This window comes from Sinocyclocheilus grahami, unplaced genomic scaffold (assembly GCF_001515645.1).
Source record: "Sinocyclocheilus grahami isolate Dianchi unplaced genomic scaffold, SAMN03320097.WGS_v1.1 scaffold400.1, whole genome shotgun sequence".
NCBI classification, from domain to species: domain Eukaryota; kingdom Metazoa; phylum Chordata; class Actinopteri; order Cypriniformes; family Cyprinidae; genus Sinocyclocheilus; species Sinocyclocheilus grahami.
This window is the reverse complement of record NW_015505579.1, coordinates 119,075-140,936: the sequence shown is the minus strand read 5'-3', so window position 1 is coordinate 140,936 and position 21,862 is coordinate 119,075. Positions and strand designations below refer to the sequence as shown.

The 21,862-nt window shown below is 37.3% G+C and overlaps 1 protein-coding gene across 1 annotated transcript in view; it reads right to left on the bottom strand.

The window, feature by feature from the left end:
* Positions 1-21,862, bottom strand: part of rev3l (REV3 like, DNA directed polymerase zeta catalytic subunit) — a 107,136-nt gene that overhangs the window by 79,496 nt on the left and 5,778 nt on the right. The window contains exon 2 of the mRNA XM_016231829.1: positions 5,675-5,864. Coding sequence (XP_016087315.1) covers positions 5,675-5,864 — 190 coding nt within the window. The remainder of the gene's footprint in view (positions 1-5,674; positions 5,865-21,862) is intronic.

The window sequence follows — 21,862 nt, the reverse complement described above, 5'->3', positions numbered from 1 at the left end:
TAAATTTCATTCTGGCAAAATTTCCTGCACACTTCACCACCAAAATGAGCTGTAGAGGCCAAAATGAGCATTGTGAATGTAAGAGCCTAACGCTACATTTATAACTGTAAGGGACCATTTGAAGTACTGCATTTATGTTTCTAATATAATAAGCATGTATGAATTGTGTTATGAAACATAAAACGTTTTTTTCTTTTGAATGTCTTTGTATCTTGTTTGTATATGTATTGTACCCAGAAATAGCGAATGCTTGCGTTGAAAAGGTCCTTCTCAGACACCAGTGTTTCCCCTGCCATTATTTTAGGGGGGCGGCCCGTTAATTTTATTTAATTATATTTTCTCTATAGCGCCAGATCACAACAGAAATCATTTAAAGTTACTTTTCTTATAGAACATGTCTATACCTTGTTGTTTCATTAAGCAAACTAAATAGCCTTATGTTATTTATCTTATTTACACGACGGCATGTCATTTCAGTCTCTAGTTATGGTCGCGCTCTCTGTATAACGCACAGCGCAGTTCCCCCCGATGCGCGCGCTCACACACACACACACACACACACACACACACACACACACACACGTGAGCCCACTCCCACTAGTATTTGTAAATATTAAGCCGCAAAACGATTCATATTTAAATATGAATTCTGCGTGTCTGTGTTAATAAATGGAGCAGACGCGCGGTTTTGTGTAGTACTCATACTGAAGCGCTGGTGACGCTTCCGGTGATATTAGCCTCTGCCGTCTCACTAATGAGGACATAAATACATGAACAACATCTCCAGAACTGCTCTGAGAGTCACTTCATCAGCATTTGACCATTTCATTTCAGTAAAACTATCATCATGTCATACACACATAGAAATGTAATGGTATTCACGGCAACCCGTCCAAATAAAAGTTCGGTTTAACTTGAGGGCATTGGCAGAAATATATTACTATTGTTGAGTAGAATCTACGTAACAGACTGCTACTACTACTACTACTAAAATTATTAAAACCTTATTTTTAAGGAATAAGCATTCAATATTTCTTCAGTGTTTTAATTGTAATATTAAATGACCTTTATTTTCCAAAAAAATTAATTTGTTTAATTTTCATTACTTAGATTAATGTTTTATGCCTTAAAACAAAATGTAAATACACAACACAGAATTTCTGAGCAAAAAATTCATAAGGCTATTGTAAGAATAAATGAAACTTGTTTATGCTTTCAAATTAGACATGCTCAAACAGAATTTGGTTACAATAAAACATAAGGTTGGACAAATAAAACATTTCATAGGGCCCTAAACGTAATATTTGTTAAACTTTTAATAAATTGATGTTAAATTGTTTAAGTTTCATGATTTTAATTAATTAGACATGCTTTTTGATTAATAAAATGTAATTTAACCATTAAAAAGGAGTCCAGAAAAAAAGGTTAAAAATCCCCCCCCGTGCAGTGTTGCGAGTCTCTTCAAGGTGTACGGAATAAAGATGCTGGTTGAATACATTGCGGTGTCTGGTGACTTTAAGGAAACCTCATGCATCAGTTGAGGCTCTCGAATCCAAGGGATTGATACAATAACAATCATTGTTAATATTTGAATTGTATTTCAGGGCAGTTCGTGAAGACAGATAATCAAGAGATGTTGTGACAACCTGTACAGAAGTCAGTTCCAGATCCACCCTCCACACAAGACCTCATCATATGGATTGCTGTCTACTAGCATATTATGTGTTCTCTTCAGACTTAGGTGCATGCAGATATTACTCAGGGACATGAACACTTGAATCTTTACTGTTTAAGTCTCTTCAAGGTGTACGGAATAAAGATGCTGGTTGAATACATTGCGGTGTCTGGTGACTTTAAGGAAACCTCATGCATCAGTTGAGGCTCTCGAATCCAAGGGATTGATACAATAACAATCATTGTTAATATTTGAATTGTATTTCAGGGCAGTTCGTGAAGACAGATAATCAAGAGATGTTGTGACAACCTGTACAGAAGTCAGTTCCAGATCCACCCTCCACACAAGACCTCATCATATGGATTGCTGTCTACTAGCATATTATGTGTTCTCTTCAGACTTACATTTACATTACATTTAGTCATTTAGCAGACGCTTTTATCCAAAGCGACTTAGGTGCATGCAGATATTACTCAGGCGACATGAACACTTGAATATTGCAAGAATAGGGAAAGTAAGAATCACTTAAGATTTAAGAATTTAATGTTAATTGCTTAAATATTAAAAAATATATATTTTTACTGTTTTTTTGTTTTGTTTTCCAAAGCACCTAAAAGCCACATTTCATAGGGCCCTAAACGTAATATTTGTTAAACTTTTAATAAATTGATGTTAAATTGTTTAAGTTTCATGATTTTAATTAATTAGACATGCTTTTTGATTAATAAAATGTAATTTAACCATTAAAAAGGAGTCCAGAAAAAAAGGTTAAAAATCTAAATATATATTTTTACTGTTTTTTTGTTTTGTTTTCCAAAGCACCTAAAAGCCAATTCACACTGCCATACTCCAACAGGGTGAACACACTGTCCAAACAAAACAAAATAAGCATGTTTTTTTTAAAGTAGTTTATGTAGCAGTGTGAACTGACCATAATGCTGTATGTTAGGTGTGAGATTCCTTAAACTTGGTTTGTTATAATTCATCTATTCATAAGTGCACCAGTGTGAAGCACAATTCCCTGCACATTTGCTGTATATCCATAAAGTAATATCTTTGTCATAGTATTATTTCAGTGGTTAACTAACTGATTAAGACAGTCTCTGGCTGCCACCTTCTGGCATAACAATGTAACCTGCAATGAAAGAAGCCCAGGCATGATATTGCTTCTTTTTTTTTCTAAATGGTGAATTGCCAAAAAAAAAAAGATTTTGCACATGATTTTCCATTAATTATTTGAAGTGGGTTGATTAAAGGGTTAGTTCACCCAAAAATGAAAATTAGGCTGCGTTTTACAATTTTATTTAACTTATTTTGGACAGAAGCAATGCAACACCTGCTGAGTGGCATTAAACAGCTTGAAAGATCAAAGACAATTTTTTATATAACTCCGACTGGATTTGTCTGAAAGAAGAAAGTCATATATACCTAGGATGCCTCGGGAGGAGATGGTTGTAAAACTCAGCCTAATTTTCATTTTTGGGTGAACTAACCCTTTAAGGGCGTGATTAGCTGATGTATTATTGTGGGAGCATGTGATTAGTTGATGAATTGTGTGCATGGTTAATGATGGCTCTTAAATATTTAAATGCAATGTGTTGAATGCCTACTAAGACTTGCATATTTGGATGCCTGGATGCTTACAGAAGGATAATCTTTTATTTATGTGCCAGAAACATCATGAGCATTCATAATTTTTGTTGGTTCATGCTGAACTGGTGTTGACAAATGTGCTCTTTATATTAATAAGTCAATTCAATTGATATTTATTTGATCAATGTATTGATATACATTTTTCAGTGTCCAATTTCGGTTTGATTTATTATGAAGGGACAAATTATAATCTATATAAAATGAAAACATTTACATATATGTAGATTATATTTATTTACATACAGTTTGAGTAAACGGCAATATATTCTGTGAAAACATGTTTAAGTTAACTTATATGCGATGTACAGTAAAAAGGAGCATTAACTGAATATTTGAATGTTTTAAAATATATTTACATTTATAGAAATCTAATATATATACATAAATGTACTGTGTTAAATATTAGAAATTAATATATGGACATATATTGCAAATTAAAATATTTACATAGTCTGATATCTAAATGCATTTACATATAAAGGAAATAAATATATGTAAATATTTCCGATAAAAATATATTTACATATGTTTAATATATGTGAAAAATATTAAAAAGCGGCCAAAATCAAATATTTAAAAAATATATTTCAAAATATATTTACATATGTTTAATATATGTGAAAAATATTAAAAAGCGGCCAAAATCAAATATTTAAAAAATATATTTCAAAATATATTTACATATATTGTATAAAATATATTTTCTATATTTAAATATATGAAAATGTTTTTATTATTAATATATTTAAATCTATGTGACTTCTGTATGGGTGATCCTTTAGTCACTGGCTTGATTGCACATTCTTACATATCAGAAGTCACTGATCACATATTTGACATTAGAATTAAAATGGCTGCTTACATGTTCCAACACTACGGTTGGGTCCATATCGTTCCATAAAAAGTTTGCAAAGCTTCTAAACCAAATCAAACTTTGACTTGTTTACCAAATAATCCATGGTGATAAAAACCCATGATAAAACCTGTGATAGCAAACCTATCGTTTCATCACAATTTCACCATCCAGTTAGGCACATCAATCATAACTCCTTCAAAAACAGCCAGAAACCTTGGAGTTATGATTGATGATCAGCTTACTTTCTCAGACCACATTGCTAAAACTGTCCAGTCCTGCAGATTTGCTTTATTCAGCATCAAGAAGATCAAGCCCTTTCTTTCGGAACATGCTTCACAACTCCTTGTTCAAGCTCTTGTTCTGTCCAGGCTGGACTATTGCAATGCTCTCTTGGCAGGTCTTCCAGCCAGTTCTATCGAACCTTTACAATTACTCCAGAATGCGGCAGCAAGATTAATTTTCAATGAGTCAAAAAGAATGCACGTCACACCTATCAATTTGTTTATCAATTTGCAATGGCTACCAATAGCTGCTCGCATAAAATTTAAAGCATTGATGTTTGCCAACAAAACCACCACTGGCTCTGCACCCCTTTACCTAAATGCATTACTTCAGACTTATGTGCCCTCTAGAAGCTTGCGTTCTGCAAGTGAATGTCGCTTTATTGTGCCATCCCAAAGAACCACGAAATCACTTTTACGGCCTTTTAAATTAAATGTTCCCTCCTGGTGGAATGGCCTGCCCAACTCAATCAGAGCAGCGGAGTCCTTAGCCATCTTCAAGAATCGGCTAAAAACACATCTCTTCCATCTTTATTTGACCCTCTAACTCTAGCACTCTCTATTCTAATTCTATTCTTTAAAAAAAATTAAATAAAATAAAATAAAAAATAAACCCTCCCTTTTAGACTTGCACTTATGGAAGCCCGTTTCCGCCACTGAATAAAAATAAATAAATTTAAAAAAAAAGGTAATTGCGACTCTCACAATTCTGACTTTTCACAGAATTGTGAGATATAAACTCGCAATTGCAAGTTATAAAGTCAGAATTGCGAGAAAAACTGAGACTTGTTATAGCACTTGTATATCATTGCTCTTTTGTTGATTTTGATTGCTTCCATTGTCCTCATTTGTAAGTCGCTTTGGATAAAAGAGTCTTCTAAATTACTAAATGTAAATGCAATGGTGAAATAAACCGAACAAACAAATAATGCTATGAAACATTCATATAGCTAATCCTAACGATTTAGAAGGTAATGTTATTTTGTGTCCAGTGATCTTGTCCAGCATTTCTTTTGCCTGAACACACTAATGCACCAGTGGGTGGGTCTAAGAGGCAACCATGAAGTAGGTGTTGATCTGTGTTTGTGCAGGCAGGCTTGTGCAGATATATGCATCTCCATTATATAATAAAAACCTGAATCAAACCAGTAAAAATTAGTAGTTGTGCAAGCAAACCCTATTGTGCACTTGTGTGCCTTTTACACATACATGCCAGACACCAGAACCACTTTAAAGATGTGCTGCACATTAGATGAGGGGTTTCCCATGCTGACGTTCAGGGCTCTGTCGATACTGTAGGCCACCTGCCGAAGGTAACGATCTGCTTCCTGTCCAAACCCATCATACGGCACGTAGATGTATGGGAACACACCATGCAGATGAAGACAGGTCTTCTGGCCTAGAAAGAAAAGAGATAGAGAATCAGCATCATGGTAAATCACTCGCATATCTTCGCATATAATTTATTAGCCATTGGCTAATAAATTATTAGATTTTACTCGCCAGTGTGTGAGTTGGAGGCTAAATATAAGTTTAGCGCAGATATATTTTGACTCGCCGAACACTCTGACTGAGCACTTCAGAGTTTCACTCTCCGTCAAGCGATCTGTGATATTTTTCAATTCATCTCAATGGATGTGCAGCGTACCTGTATTTGACCATAAACTCAAGTGAAGGTGCATATCGCAAGCCGTTTTAGCATTTAAAACTTTGGTTTGACTATCCATAAATTATATTTAAGATAGTTACAATTATAATTCGGCTAGTCATAATTATAATTTGACTAGTCAGAATGATAATTAGAGATATCTGCAATTATAATTGCACTAGTAAGAAATCTGATTAGAGATATCTCTAAATACTTTTGACTAGTCAAAACTCCATTTAAGATATCTGTAATTACGTCATAGATATCTTCAATAGATGCGTCACACATACGCAAAGGTAATTAGAGATATCTCTAATTCAGTTTCGACTAGTCACAATTATATTTTAAGATATCTGAATTGTACCTGCTCCTAGTCGAATGTACTGTTGTGCGACATGAGACCAAATTAACTCAGCTCCTCCCAGAGCCCCTCCGACTAATGTTTAGTGCTAACTGCTAACAACAATGGTCTGCTTTTCTTGTCACGGAGAGAAAAGCTACTGGATGAATTACTTCAGGGGTTATTAAATAATATCTGGATGCAGCCATATGTAGTAAAAGGTCTCCAGTGTGCATGTATGTATAGCGCTGTTATTTTAATTAAATCATGTTGCAAAATGGACCAAATGCAGTGTAATCTTCAATAAAGGCAGAAAACCACAAACTGCTCGTCTGCATTTATTCATTATACATTTAGACATAATGAAGTACAATGAAATTATACAACAAAAACATGAAACATAGTACAAATAAATGCATGACGGACAAGAACAATGCTTCAGAATCAGATGCAGTCAAAAAAGGTGAAGGCTGATTTTAAAAAGATTACAATTTAATAAAAGTTTAACTGGCATTGATGATATTTATTAGTAGGTTACATTACGTTGTGTATGGATTCAGGTTTACTTGTGTCGTTATGGCAGCTTGTTTCCGCCATGGAATAAAAAATAAAAGTAATTTGCAGCTTTTTAATCTTACAATTCTGACTTTTTTTCTCAGAATTGCGAGATAAACAATGTGAGTTATAAACTTTATAACTCACAATTCTTTGCATTGTGTTTAGCTATATCTTGCAATTCTGAGAAATAAAAGCCTATTTATTTATAAATTATTTATTTAGTGGAGGAAACGAGCTTGTATAGGAAATAGCCCACAAGGTGGGAGTATTGCATTTTATTATAGCAAGAGATTCATGATGATGATATTCTGCTGTGTTCAATGATGAGCGCCAATTGAAATTCTTCCTAGTCACAAAGCTAAATGCAGATATCTCCAAAGAAAGATCTTCCTAATCAAAAATCTGATTGAGATATCCATAATTAAATTGCAGATATCTTTAAATGAGTTTTGCCTAGGAAGAATTCCAATTCAAGATATCTACAACTGTAATTTGACTAGTAATAAATTACTTTCAGATATCTACAAATGTATTTTGGATATCTTTAAGAAATCATGAATTAAAGATATCTGCAATATAATTATGACTAGTCAAACAACAGTTAGAGATATCTTGATTATAATTTTGACTAGTGTTAATTCAGTTAGAGATCTCTAATTTAATTATCACTAGTAGAATTGTAATTTGAGATCTCTAATTAGAATTATGCCTAGTACAAATCAATTATAGATATCTTTAATTACAATTTCTACTAGTCAAAACTCTTTTGTAGATATCCGAAAATATTTTCCAATGGAAGTCAACGGAACAATATGACTAGTCATAATCACATTGTAGATATCTTAATTCCAGTTACGACGAGTCAAAATTGCAGAATAAATATCTGGAATTGGAATTTTGACTAGTCAAAACTAAATTGACTAGTACAGCAAGGAGTATTTAAAGCTAAAACGGCTTGCCATAGGCGCACGACTCGCAGTCACTTTGCTGAGGGCACAGTTTCTCACACACACGCAAAAAGAGAGAGAGTAGGGATGTTCATTTCGGTTAATTTCAACAACCGTTACTTGTTATCTGAACATTAACCGTTAACTGATAAGATTAGAATAATAAATTAGCATTAAATAAAAGCAGGATGGATGAGTGTCTGTGACCAATTAAAAAAAACTAAAACAAAATTCCACGTGTTTATTTTAATGTGCAAACAGCAGCATACAGAACAACAGGGCACAACGGAACTGACCTGCGTTCAGCCCCGACAAAAATGATGATGCAAATCTATACAAGCGTTCAGCGCTCAAACCCCGTTGCACACCATTTCCAGGAAACATGTCGTTCAAACCGGAAACCGTAGCAAAACGGTACACACCGGTTTGAGCTTGAACTTGCCCCTGGATTCACACATCGTCAAATTATCATGCACCAGCAGCGCTTCTGAGAACAGAGAAAAAAACTGAATAAAATAAATAAAATGAATAAAATAAAATAAATAGGCCTACACTAAATATTTTTCAATTAAATAATTAACATTAAGATGACAAAACGAAAACGCAATGAATCCTATGCACCTTAAAAGAACCGGCAGAGTATTTTTTTCCATCAGACATAAAAATAAATAGCAGGCCTACCTCAGAGCACAATGTGTCTAGTTTTTATAAAAAATAAAAAAAACAAGTAACCTATACGCCAGTTTCACACTGGACATGCAAGCGGAGCACAGGCAGCGCAGAAGCAGCGCTTATGCAGAGCGGGAGCAGCGCGCTCCCATTGTGCTTTCACACTGGCAGCTGAACAGACGAGTATCATTCATTCGGTCACGCTTTTCAGGTGTTCTCCGACAACTGTCTGTTGTGTGCTTTGGTTTATGATATGGGCAGCATACTCTGCTGTGATGCGGCCGTGTTCCCCTCGGTCCCATACACACATGCATATAACATGATGTATAGGTAGTTTACATGATCAAAAGTAATCTTAAAGTTAATAAATGCCTCTAGTTTTAATAATTTAAACAGGCCTTTGAAGTTTGGCCAATAACTCCTGGCAGTGATGTGTTTTTGTGTAGTTGATTGATTCTGTGCTAACTTGATCTAATATTTGATGTTTTTTTTTAAATGTTGTAGATTTAAGTAGCAAATAAAAATCGCTAAAATTATTGAATATATTTTGAGAAAAAGGTCTTAATGATTCCCAGTTTTGTTTAAGATAATTGAAGCAATTACAGAAACAGTTTTTCAATCACTTTTACATTAATGTAAAAGTATGGTATTTGGAGTAAAAAGCTCCCCTGCTGTTAGGTCTAAAGGCACAATAATTAACATGATAATTAATAGATGGCTGACTTTTCCATTTGTTGACATGACATGGTTGTCAGATGGTAAATATCATTATGTTGGGTGTCAATCTTAGAGATAATCACCATGTTTATAATGAAACCATCATATTTAAAAACATGATAATCATATCATTTGTTGTTACTACTGTAAATCTATATAAAATTATGGTATTTCCTTCAGTGCTTTCAGAATCTTTACTTTATAAATTGATTGTTTTTTAAAATATATTTTTATATTAACATTTTAATGACCGTATATTTACAAAAAAAATATTATTTTATTTATCAAAATAAGCAGAAAAACTTTGGTAAAGTGGTTGTTTTGAACAAGTATTAACTTAGATATTATTTTAAAAAAAACATTTTAGCCAAAGTATTTGTATCAATGCTGTGTGCCTTTTGCCCCATGCTTTTTACCCCGTGTCAGGTAAAAGGCCCCCTTGCTACCTCATACATTTATAAGATTTTTAAACAAAAACCACTTGTATGATTTATTTTCACACAAAATCTGTTGCTCCATAAATGTTTAATACAAACTATTTTTTCTGCAATCATACATTATGGGCGTAGTGAAAAGTAAATTTAAAGTTGTGCCTTTAGCCCTGTTGTAGCTACCCTATTTTGCTTTTTCATATGGTGCTTCTGCGTGCGGTGTGAATGCTCTAATCCAGTGGTTCTCAACAGGGGGGGTGCGGAGAGATCGGAAGGGGGGCGCAAATGGTTTTCAAGAAAAAAACGGAGACAAGGCATTATTTGGGTAATCGTATTTTTTGCATTTTATTGCGTTTCAAGTAGAATATACACAAATGGAAAAACCCCGCTCGGCTTGGAAAAACCCCCCTTTTTTTTTTTTTAAAACCCTGCATTCCTCTTCCCGGGATTTTTTTTTTTGGCGATGGGGAGAGGCGGAGCTTAACCTGCCTTTTATCCAGCTGTCAGTGCAGACATGTTTCAGAACGTCAGTGACTAGCAGCAGAACGGATTTTGGGAAGTTTATGGATAAGTTCATCACACGTACGAAAAGGAGTTGTGACGACAATGCGTCGTCATGCTCCTACCCCTAAGAAGTGTAAAACATGAAAGTACGACATTAGCCATCTTCAGTTTGGCTTTACGGTGGCTGGGAAAGATGCTGAACCGCTGCCCTAGTGTGTCATATGCGCAGATCTGCCGGCAAATGACAGCATGAAGCCATGCAAGCTGAAGCGCCATTTAGAAACGAAACATTTACAAGACACTCAAAGACAAACCCTTAGATTTTTTCAAATTAAAGCTATCTGGCCTTGAACAGCAGAAACGCACCATCAAACACACAGTGTCCAACAGGTGTCTAGAAGCGTCCTACTACGTCTCCATACGAGTTGCTAAAGTAGGAAAACCTCACAATTGCCGAGGCGCTAATCTTACCTGCTGCCAAAGATATTTGTCAGGTCATGTTTGGAGAATTTCGCTCAGCAGTGACATCCCCCTTTCTAACGACACCGTTAGCCGCCGCATATCTGACATGGCAAGCGACGTTAAAGAGCCATTGCTAGCTAACATCATGCAAAGCCAGTACTATGCCCTACAGCTTGATGAGACAACTGATGTTGCAGGGCTAGCACAGTTGCTTACCCATGTCAGATATGTCAAAAATGGTAATATTGAGGAGGACATTCTTTTCTGTCAGTCTCTTCCAGATCACACAACTGGCGAGGCATTGTTTGAAGCTCTGGATGGATATATACGGGATGCAGGTATGTCATGGGATAAATGTGTTGAGATTTGCACGGACAGGGCCCGTTCAATGACTGGGAGGATTAGCGGTCTTGTCAGGCCTGTCCAGAATTTAGCCCATTTAGCCAAGTGGGCCCACTGTATGATTCATCGTGAATTTCTCGCATCAAAACAAATGCCTGAGTCTCTTGAGGCCATTTTAAAGCAGGCAGTGCAAATTGTCAATTTCATTAAAGCACGGCCATTAAATGCACGCTTGTTTTCCTTGCTTTGTCAGGAAATGGGAGCCGAACACAAGCAGCTCCTTTTTCACACTGAGGTTCACTGGCTGTCCAGAGGTCGGGTTTTACATCGCCTCTACGAATTGCGTTCAGAGGTGAAGACATTTCTTGTTAATATAAAGGTCCGACCTTGTGCGGTACTTGGATGACCCCCTGCGGTTAGCGCAGTTGTCGTACCTTGTAGACATTTTCGACAGGTTGAATTCGCTGAACACATCGATGCAAGGGAGAGATGCCAACAACTTGCTCCTTTCAGAAAAAAGTCAGTGCATTCATTGGCAAACTGGATCTTTGGCATGATCAGCTGATTAATAAAAATGTTGACATGTTTCCCAACTTCGCCGACTGTGTGCAAGAGACAGGGATAAATATCTCTCCTTTGATTAACAGTCGCTCAACATGTTGAGGGACTAAAACAACAATTCTGCCGTTATTTCACTGAGGATTTCAGTTAATTTGCTTGGGTCAGAGATCCCATGAGTTGCCCAGGAAAAGAACTTCCAGTTGACATGGGGGAGCAGTTAGTCGAATTAAAGAGCGACACTAGATTGCGACACCTCTACAGCTCTTCCTCTCTGCTGTAATTGAGAGGAATGATGCCCGAATATCCTCAGTTATCTGACGCTGCCGTAAAATTACTTCTTCCATTCGCCTCAACTTATTGGTGCGAGGCCGGGTTTTCAAAATGGAAGGCTTTGAAAACAAAGTACCGAAATTGGCTCCAGGCGGAGGATGACCTGAGGCTTGCGCTGTCCAACATTGAACCGAGAATTGCGCTTCTTTGTAAAAAGCAGCAAGCACAGATATCCCACTGATTGATTTAACGATGCCATGGCTACAGGACGCAGATGCGCCATGTATCCCTATTTGCATAATATCTGCCCTAAATAGTAATTTAAATTAGGGCAAATAGTATGCGAATGCTTGTAGAATGCAACGAACGAATGAAATGCAACATGTTTTACACGTAAAATAATACACGTTATTTAAAGTAGTTACAATTTTCTGAAACATTCTTGGCCACGTTCCATAACTATCTAGCTGTCTGTCCTTTTATATAGTTTTATAAAACTCAAAAAGTTATTTTAAAAATATATTTTTTAAAAAGGCTTGGGGGGGGGACTTTAGTTCCAAAAGGCTGAGAACCTCTGCTCTAATCGGTTAACATGGGCGCCGAAAAAAAAAACACTTTGCTTACGCGTGCGGTGTGAAACTGGCATAAAACGTAGACTTGCTGTGTGGATAGTCTGGAGTAGAGCTCTGCGCGGAACTGTTTCGTAATGCCTTTCCCGCTGAATTTCTGACCATTACTGCCTGCTCCCGCAACGGGTGTCGCTCCCACAAACATTCTTATATTGTTTATAATTTACCAGTATCGGTGCATCCTTAATTATTATTATTATTATCTTATCAGTATTTTTTTTTTACAGAAGCACTGAATGACCAACAATATCTTAAGCACCACCACCAGTCCTAAGATCAAATAAATTGACAAATATGCATTCATACATTACCAAGTTTTAATTCTAATTACAAAAGTTATATCACTAAATAATGCTTGATGATCATAATATATTAAAATGCTTGACTGACGTTAAGAGTATGTGTGTGTGTGTGTATATATACAGTGGGGCAAAAAAGTATTTAGTCAGCCACCAATTGTGCAAGTTCTCCCACTTAAAAAGATGAGAGAGGCCTGTAATTTTCATCATAGGTATACCTCAACTATGAGAGACAAAATGAGAAAAAAAAATCCAGAAAATCACATTGTAGGATTTTTAAAGAATTAATTGGTAAATTCCTCGGTAAAATAAGTATTTGGTCACCTACAAACAAGCAAGATTTCTGGCTCTCACAGACCTGTAACTTCTTCTTTAAGAGGCTCCTCTGTCCTCCACTCGTTACCTGAAAAAAAAAAATCACTTTTATTGAAAGTAACAATTATCCAAATAAAGTATAGTCCTAAAAAGCTATTATCATCATCAGAGCATGTGAGCAGAGCATAGTGTCATGTGAGGGTAGCGTCATTTTACCAGCGTTGCCTAGTACAGCTGCACTACATGTTACAGCACAGTAGCGCTATTGCAAATAGGAACAAGAATACTACACAGAAATTTCCTGTCAGCGCATTATTTGAGAGAACTTTGCTTTTCCTGTGAGCTTGAGTGTTACATGAGTGGTACACACATTCATAGAATGGTTTATTGAGTGGAGCGTCACACTGCACAGTGACGACGGTTAGAGGGAGAGTGAAACCTGCGCAATGAACACTGCTGTGCGGTGCAGCACGCCATATATTTTCGGCTCATATTTTAGACTGTTTTTCTCTTTCGGCCATATACCGAAAATGCTATTTTTAGCCAATAAATTTAGGCAGCCGAAATTTCGGTGCATCCCTAAATTTTATAAATATCCTGCATATTAACATGGCCGTGGAACATTAGTGAGCACCTTAGGCACATAACCTGGCCTCGGGGGCAAGAAAGCTTTCACCATTCCTGGTGCAAACTCAAGACATGACAGGGCCACAGAAAGGGCCTGAAAGTCTCTGACTCTTTTCAGAGATGAAATGACTAATAAAAACACTGTTTTTAGTGTCAGAAAACTCTCCTCAGCCTCAAAGCACCACGGATGAAACGCATCACCATGGGTTTCTTCCCAATGACTGGCCACCCAAGCGTGGTAAGCAGCTATGGCCACCACTTATACCTTTAAGGTGGAAGCAGTCAACCCTGTGGACAGGACAGGAACAGGACACTGGGACAGGAACCAAGGCTTCTTCTGCATGACTAAGGCACGAAGGCAGTTGTGGCTAGAAGGGATACAGCAAAAACCGGAAGCTAACAATAAATTGAATTTTCTACCTATTAGATCGTGTTTTATTAACATCTACACCTATCCCAACTCTAAACCTACCCCTTACAATAATGCAATTATTGCAATAGTAATTAGTATGCAATAGTATTTATTGTTGTACAGCGTGAGAAAAATTACGCTATATTGATGTGCGCATGCCCAGTAGTTTTTGCTGTGTGCCATCTAGCCTTAACCCACGAAGGCATCGCTGCATGACCTTGATCATGTGAAAAGGTTTGCCACTCCAAGGGTCTTATGTACAGCAGGCCAAACGGTATCCCGTTGGACGCAGCTATCATCAGACTCAGCAGTCTTTGATACTGTTCACAGTGAGTGACTGGCCTAGCCTGACACCGTTCATGTCTGCGAGAATTGCATCGATACAAGCAGGAGACAGACGTGCCTGCATCGTTGTCGAATCCCACACCACGCCAAGTGGTCCTCTGAACTGGAGAAAGCACACTCTTCTTGGTGTTCAGCCTTAACCCTAGCTCTTTCATATGGGCAAGGATTAATTGTTGATATAATTTAATATGCAGATGCCCTGGAGTCAAGAGAGGAATCCACAAATTTGGTGAAAGTGCTAGGCTGAACGGAAGAACCCGATATTGGTATGCTTTGCCGCCTGAAAGCATGCGTCCTTCAAGTCTATGTTGACAAAGAAGTCATTTGTTTGACAAATAAAATTATGGTTGGTCAGTTGCTGTTGGCTATTTCTGATAGACATTCATCAGTTACTAGACTGACTTAAAAAAATGCTGGACTCATTCAGAGTCTCATTATATGAGTTATGTTTACAGCATGAGATTGATCAGTGTTGTGACGACCAGAAAATAAGGATTTAAAAACAGTTTGCGTTTAAAAATTTTTTGAGCTGCTGTGTCATTCACTCTCAAAGAGAGACATCAACAATCAGCATATAAATCTCAACAATGTTGACAATCAAAAGCTTCATGTTGCAATGCATAGCTGGGTACCAGCAAAGGACAAAACTCATCCATGACTCCCAGCATGTATTGCGGCATGAATAAATTATGCTGCTGAATTGTCCACTTATTTTCTTGAATTCTTACTATGTGCTTTTATTTTTGCGTTTGTTTTTGTGTTGCGTTGAGTTTTAGTAGTGTGTTTTGTGATGTTCAGAGCTTCTGTTTATTTATTTTGTTGAACATCACTGTTGTTGTAATTCATATGCTGATTCTTGATGTGTGTCTAAATCAAAGCTTTTTTTTTATGATTGATGTGTTTTAACGATCTTTCATAACTGATTACTTAGCATGTTCTTTTGTTCTAGTATCAATATTCAGTAAGAGAAGAGTCACTGGATAAAATCAGTGAATCAGGAGTAACACGATGATTGTTCTTAGCAATCTACAAACAACAGTAGCATTTTTTTTTCTTTGGCTCTTTTTGCCATAATAAACATGATTCAAAAACACATTTTTACAGCGGTCAAAGAAAAGTAAATGTTAAAAAGGTAAGGTTCAAGAGCCCAACTAAAGTAAACACTGATCTCCATCATGGTACTTCAGCACTGCTTCACTCTGTAGTGTGGACACATTATAAGTGTTCATTTAAAACTGAGGACTGTGTTGTGGGGTTTAAAGGGTTAAAGATGTAAGATGGAAAAAAAACAGCATGAAACGTAATTTAACAATAATAAACTAATTAATTTACAGCAACACACTGTAGCAAAACCAACGTAACAGTCAGATTTACCAAACAAAAGTTAATTTCACTGAAATATTAGTGAATGTTCATAGAAAAAAAGTTATGCAAAGTCATGAACCGATAAGGAGAGTAAATATGAATCTGAACTGTATTAATGCGTTTTTGCACAAGAGAGATCTGTTAGTTTAATGTAGTTCCCTTTCGATACTACACTCATACTGCGTCTTGCTAGAAGCATATGGGAAAAAAGCCTTTTTTCTCCTGAACTGAAGCCTTTTCATTCGTGCAGTGTATTAAAAAACGAACCAATGGCTAGGCAACGGGGCTGCAGGGAATCTTGCACGATGCAGAAGGGCAGTGAGTGCCGTCACCTGTCTGGGCAGCCCCCACGCAGAGACTGCTCACTCACGGAGACGGAATGCTCTTGTTGAAAGCATGAGTCTCGCCCTTCTCCACTCGCGGACCACTTTCACTGAAGGCAGCCCTGCTCTCCCGTTTCTCCTCTCTCAGCGAGCCTCGGAGAGGGAAACAGTGGAGTCAGGGAATAAGCAACCGGGTTGACTGATCTCATGCCGGCACTGTGCCTGTGTGTTCTCTCTCTCCCCGTTGAACTCGGATCCACCGCAGAAGGTCATTGAGCTGCATGCTTACCGAGACCGAATGCTCAGAGCATGAGTCTCGCTCTTCTCCTCTCGCGGACTGTCTTTCACTGAAGGCAGCCCCGCTCTCCCGTTTCTCCTCTCTAAGCAAATCTCGGAGAGAGAAACGGCAAAGCCTGGGAATTAAGCAACCTGGTCGGAGCTATCTCACGTGGACACAGAGCCTGCGTACTCGCTCTCCCCGCTGCGCTTCGATCCGTGTCTTGCATGTAAGGATCAGTGTCCCTCTTTACACCAAGTGGCTCTATCCTCTTAAGTAGATCGGAGTAGATGCTGCCACTGGCAGCTTCAAATTGTGTGTGTCACTATGACTGTGCTCACAGACACGGGCTGCCGTTACCACGAAAGCAGTCTGCCCCCGTTCGTTCGCGGAAAGCAGCCCCGCCTCCCCGCTCTCATGTTTCTCTCCTCCCAGTTACCTCGGAGGAAGCAACGGCAAGCTTGCAGGTTGAGCGATCAGGCAGAGCAATTTTACATCAGGCATGCTTAATCTGCCAGTGTGTTACACGTGAGAATCAGTGCTCCTCGTTCAAGAGCAGCTTAATCCTCCTGGGCAGATCAAAGCAAAATGCTGGCAGCTTCGCATTTGTGTGTGCGTTGCTGAGCCCCGCCTACCGCTTGTGTTTCTCTCCTCCCAGTTACTCGGCGGTAGTAATGACGAACTCGCGGGTATGAACAATCAGGTTTGAGTGATTTCATGCCGGCAAAGCCCCCGCATGCATCACTCACCACGCAGCTCTTCGATCTGCCAGTGTGTTTACACGTGGGGATCGGCGCCCCCCTCATTGTCGAGTGGCTCAATCCTCCTGGGCAGTCTGGAGCAGAACGCTGTCACCAATGATTCAATATCGCTGACAGCTTTGTATTTGAATGCACCTCTCGCCTGGGCCACGCCCACGTTGGGGCTGCGCTGCTGAGACAGACCGCTCTTACAACGAGAGCGCATTGAGACCCGCACGAACCGCAGTAACGGTGTGGTATTTGCAACAACTGCTTCAGTCAATGACGAGCCACAAACACTGATGTTCTGCTGCTTTATTTAAAGGCAGTAACTGTCGAGTTGCTGATGCAGTGATGATCTCTTTACGAAGTACTTTAGTACATGAATGTGTGCTATGCTAATTAATGACAATCTACAAAGATTTGAATAAAAGTCATGTTTTGGTTGCTTTTTTATTCGTCTTTAAGTGTTTGTGGTTTTATGTTTACAGCAATCGGTTTCCAAAATAAAATGAGTTACCACATGGTATAATAATGGTAACATACTGTAAAAATGAAAAGCTGTAAATTAACGGTAGAGAGCTGTAAATTAACAGTACAATGCTGGCAAACACAGCTGCCAGTAGATTACCGTTATTTTACAGCACAACTTTTTACAGTGATATATATATATATATATATATACAATTTTGAAACACAAATAATAATAAATGAGGCTCAATCATCTATTAACAAACGTGTGTTTATTTTAGAACTTCCATCAGTGAATACACAGCCTGCAAAACACTAAAATAAATAAAGAAATACAGTTAAATAAGACAGTAGACTAAATAAGAAAGTTAAATACACCGTCTACAGGATGTGAGCGGCGCGACACAACAAAATACTTTCGAACTCATAATCAGTGATGCCATCTACACTGGATGCGGCACGACACGACATATATCCCAGACAGTAAACTGCCTCGTCCTGTTTATGAGGTACTGACAGAGTTCAAATGTCCTTTGTAGACACTAGACAGACTCAACCTGTTGCAACACAGCGGTGTCCCGTCCGGTGTAGACACTCGTCATCTGCACGTGCTCTTTGAAATAGGAATCGTTGCCACATTTCTTGTTAACATTTATCGCGGTCTCGTTTGTATTTGGCCAGTTTGGAGAAAGCCTCACCAAACCTGACCAGCCAGGTGTTTGCAATCACGGGAACTTGAAGACACTTGTACAAACGCGGATGGGTGACATGAATGGAGATGGCTCCAGATCGGCAATGTAGTATTTGGTTTCTCAACAAGGTCCAAAGTTAATTTGCTAAATGCATAAACTAGATTGGCAGGTTTGAGCACAGGAAAATACAAAGGAATCGCTGTGTATGGCTTTGAGGTAATTTGTGAATTATAGACTTAAACGGTTAGTTCACCCAAAAATTTAACTTCTAGGGCTGTAGCTATCGATTATTTTAGTAATCGAGTATTCTAGCAAATTATTCCATCGATTAAATCGGATAAGAAGTCACTTTTCTTTAATAAAGAGCAATACTAGATATACAAGAGAAAATAAGATAGGTCTCTTAAAATAAACAACTAATTTGTTTCATTTTTAGAAAAATAAATATTTTTACTGCTGAAATTGCATACATTAATTACAGTTAAAACGAAACCCATTTAATGCATTTAATTGCCAAATTACATCCAAAATGCAAATAAAAAATGTTTTATATATAAATAAAAAATTTAATAAATAAAAATACAAAAATCTACTTCACATTACTTTAAAAAGGTACAAACTAAAACTAAGGCATAAATCAAAATAATAGTAATAATAATACCTAAACATTGCATTTATGCTATGCAACTTAACTTTCAAGTTTCAGTCTAACTAAAGCTCAAGCATGACATGAGCCTTTACGGTCTTCTTGGAAGGCTTGGTGGTTTTTTTTTTGTTTGTTTTTTTTTTAAAAGAGGCAAAAATCAGTGGACAGGAAGGTAACTTGGAACAAGAACAAAAGTCAGTCCATACACAATTTCTAAACCCATTTTTCTGCAACACGAAATTAGAGTTATTTGGAGAACAAACCCTCTAAAATGTCTCTCTACGTACTGTGTGTGTGTGTGTGTGTGTGTAACTGGTTTTTGATATCCTTCATATTCTGTGTACTGGTCAGTTCACAGCAGTGATAGAAATTAATTTGTTGCAATAAATTGACATTTATTTTTACATTTTATGGGCATTTTTACTTTTATAAAGCCTTTTTTTCTAAAAGTGTGCATCATCATTTGAGTCAAATTCTTACATTTAATCAGTCAATTAGAATAATAAGACATTTGGGCTGTTACAAACTAATTATATCAGTATCAACAAAATTAATCTTTGCAATGCAGAGGAAACACAGAAGCTGCATCCGAAGAGGCATTTAGATGTATTTACAGGCCTATTTACACTATTTAATTCAGCTCAGAGGGACATGAATACATTTAACCTGCAGTTACAAATGCATAAATAATATTTTGTTATTTTAAACATAAAACATTGAATACTGATATTTACAATTATTTTAAAAAATCTAAAGATACTTTAAAATTAATTTAAAACCACCAGTAGGTGGCAGCAAGTCACTGTTAACAAGTGAGTCACTGCGACTGAACCGAATCATTTAAACGGTTGATTAATTCAGGAACGAAACACCGTCATGTTGCTCAGAGACGCAAAACAGCGCTGTGGCCGTGTTTGGGATTATTTTTTTGTTGCCGAAATAGAGCCAAAACAGGCAATATTGTGTCTAAAACGCAAGTATCTTAATATTAACTTCTTGTTTATTGAACTGTTGCATTTTTAGGATCACGTTTGTAATCATGCTAATTTTTAGAGGTGAAAACTGGCACTCTTTGTGTGATATTGACTAACTTTCATAACTGTATGGGGAGTGTGTCTGTCACAAAGAGAAAATTAGACAATCAACACGAATGGCGCTTAGTCTTTCACAAAGCATAACTAACTTAGGGACATCATAACTAGCCACCATATTGATTTATGGTCTTAAATATCCCTACGTTAGAGCCCTGCAATTTTTACATTTTATGGGCATTTTTACCTTTATAAAGCCTTTTTTAATTAATTTGTTTATAAAAGTGTGCATCATCTTTTGAGTCAAATTCTTACATGTAATCAGTCAATTAGAATAATAAGACATTTGGGCTGTTACAAACTAATTATATCAGTATCAACAAAATTAATCTTTGCAATGCAGAGGAAACACAGAAGCTGCATCCGAAGAGGCATTTAGATGTATTTACAGGCCTATTTACACTATTTAATTCAGCTCAGAGGGACATGAATACATTTAACCTGCAGTTACAAATGCATAAATAATATTTTGTTATTTTAAACATAAAACATTGAATACTGATATTTACAATTATTTTAAAAAATCTAAAGATACTTTAAAATTAATTTAAAACCACCAGTAGGTGGCAGCAAGTCACTGTTAACAAGTGAGTCACTGCGACTGAACCGAATCATTTAAACGGTTGATTAATTCAGGAACGAAACACCGTCATGTTGCTCAGAGACGCAAAACAGCGCTGTGGCCGTGTTTGGGATTATTTTTTTGTTGCCGAAATAGAGCCAAAACAGGCAATATTGTGTCTAAAACGCAAGTATCTTAATATTAACTTCTTGTTTATTGAACTGTTGCATTTTTAGGATCACGTTTGTAATCATGCTAATTTTTAGAGGTGAAAACTGGCACTCTTTGTGTGATATTGACTAACTTTCATAACTGTATGGGGAGTGTGTCTGTCACAAAGAGAAAATTAGACAATCAACACGAATGGCGCTTAGTCTTTCACAAAGCATAACTAACTTAGGGACATCATAACTAGCCACCATATTGATTTATGGTCTTAAATATCCCTACGTTAGAGCCCTGCACGGGCCTCAAATTTAGGCCCTAGCCCTGCCCTGGCCCGAGACGCTCAGGCCCTAGCCCGGCCCGTGTCCGATAGTTTATCAGAATTACCGTCCCGAGCACATCTTTTTTCCCCTTCTCCCAAAACAGCTTATACTACCGTTTCAGCTATTAAGATAGTTCAGTTTTGTATGTAATCGCAAAGTGATTATATTTAGTTTAGTTTATGAAGTTACACCGAACAAAATTATAAACGCTACACTTTTGTTTTTGCCCCCATTTTTCATGAGCTGAACTCAAAGATCTAAGACTTTTTCTATGTACACAAAAGGCCTATTTCGCTCTAATATTGTTCACAAATCGGTCTAAATCAGTGTTAGTGAGCACTTCTCCTTTGCAGAGATAATCCATCCACCTCACAGGTGTGGCATATCAAGATGCTGATTAGACAGCATGATTATTGCACAGGTGTGCCTTAGGCTGGCCACAATAAAAGGTCACTCTAAAATGTGCAGTTTTACTGTATTGGGGGGTCCAAAAACCAGTCAGTATCTGGTGTGACCACCATTTGCCTCACGCAATGCAACACATCTCCTTCGTATAGCGTTGATCAGGTTGTTGATTGTGGCCTGTGGAATGTTGGTCCACTCCTCTTCAATGGCTATACGAAGTTGCTGGATATTGGCAGGAACTGGAACACGCTGTCGTATACG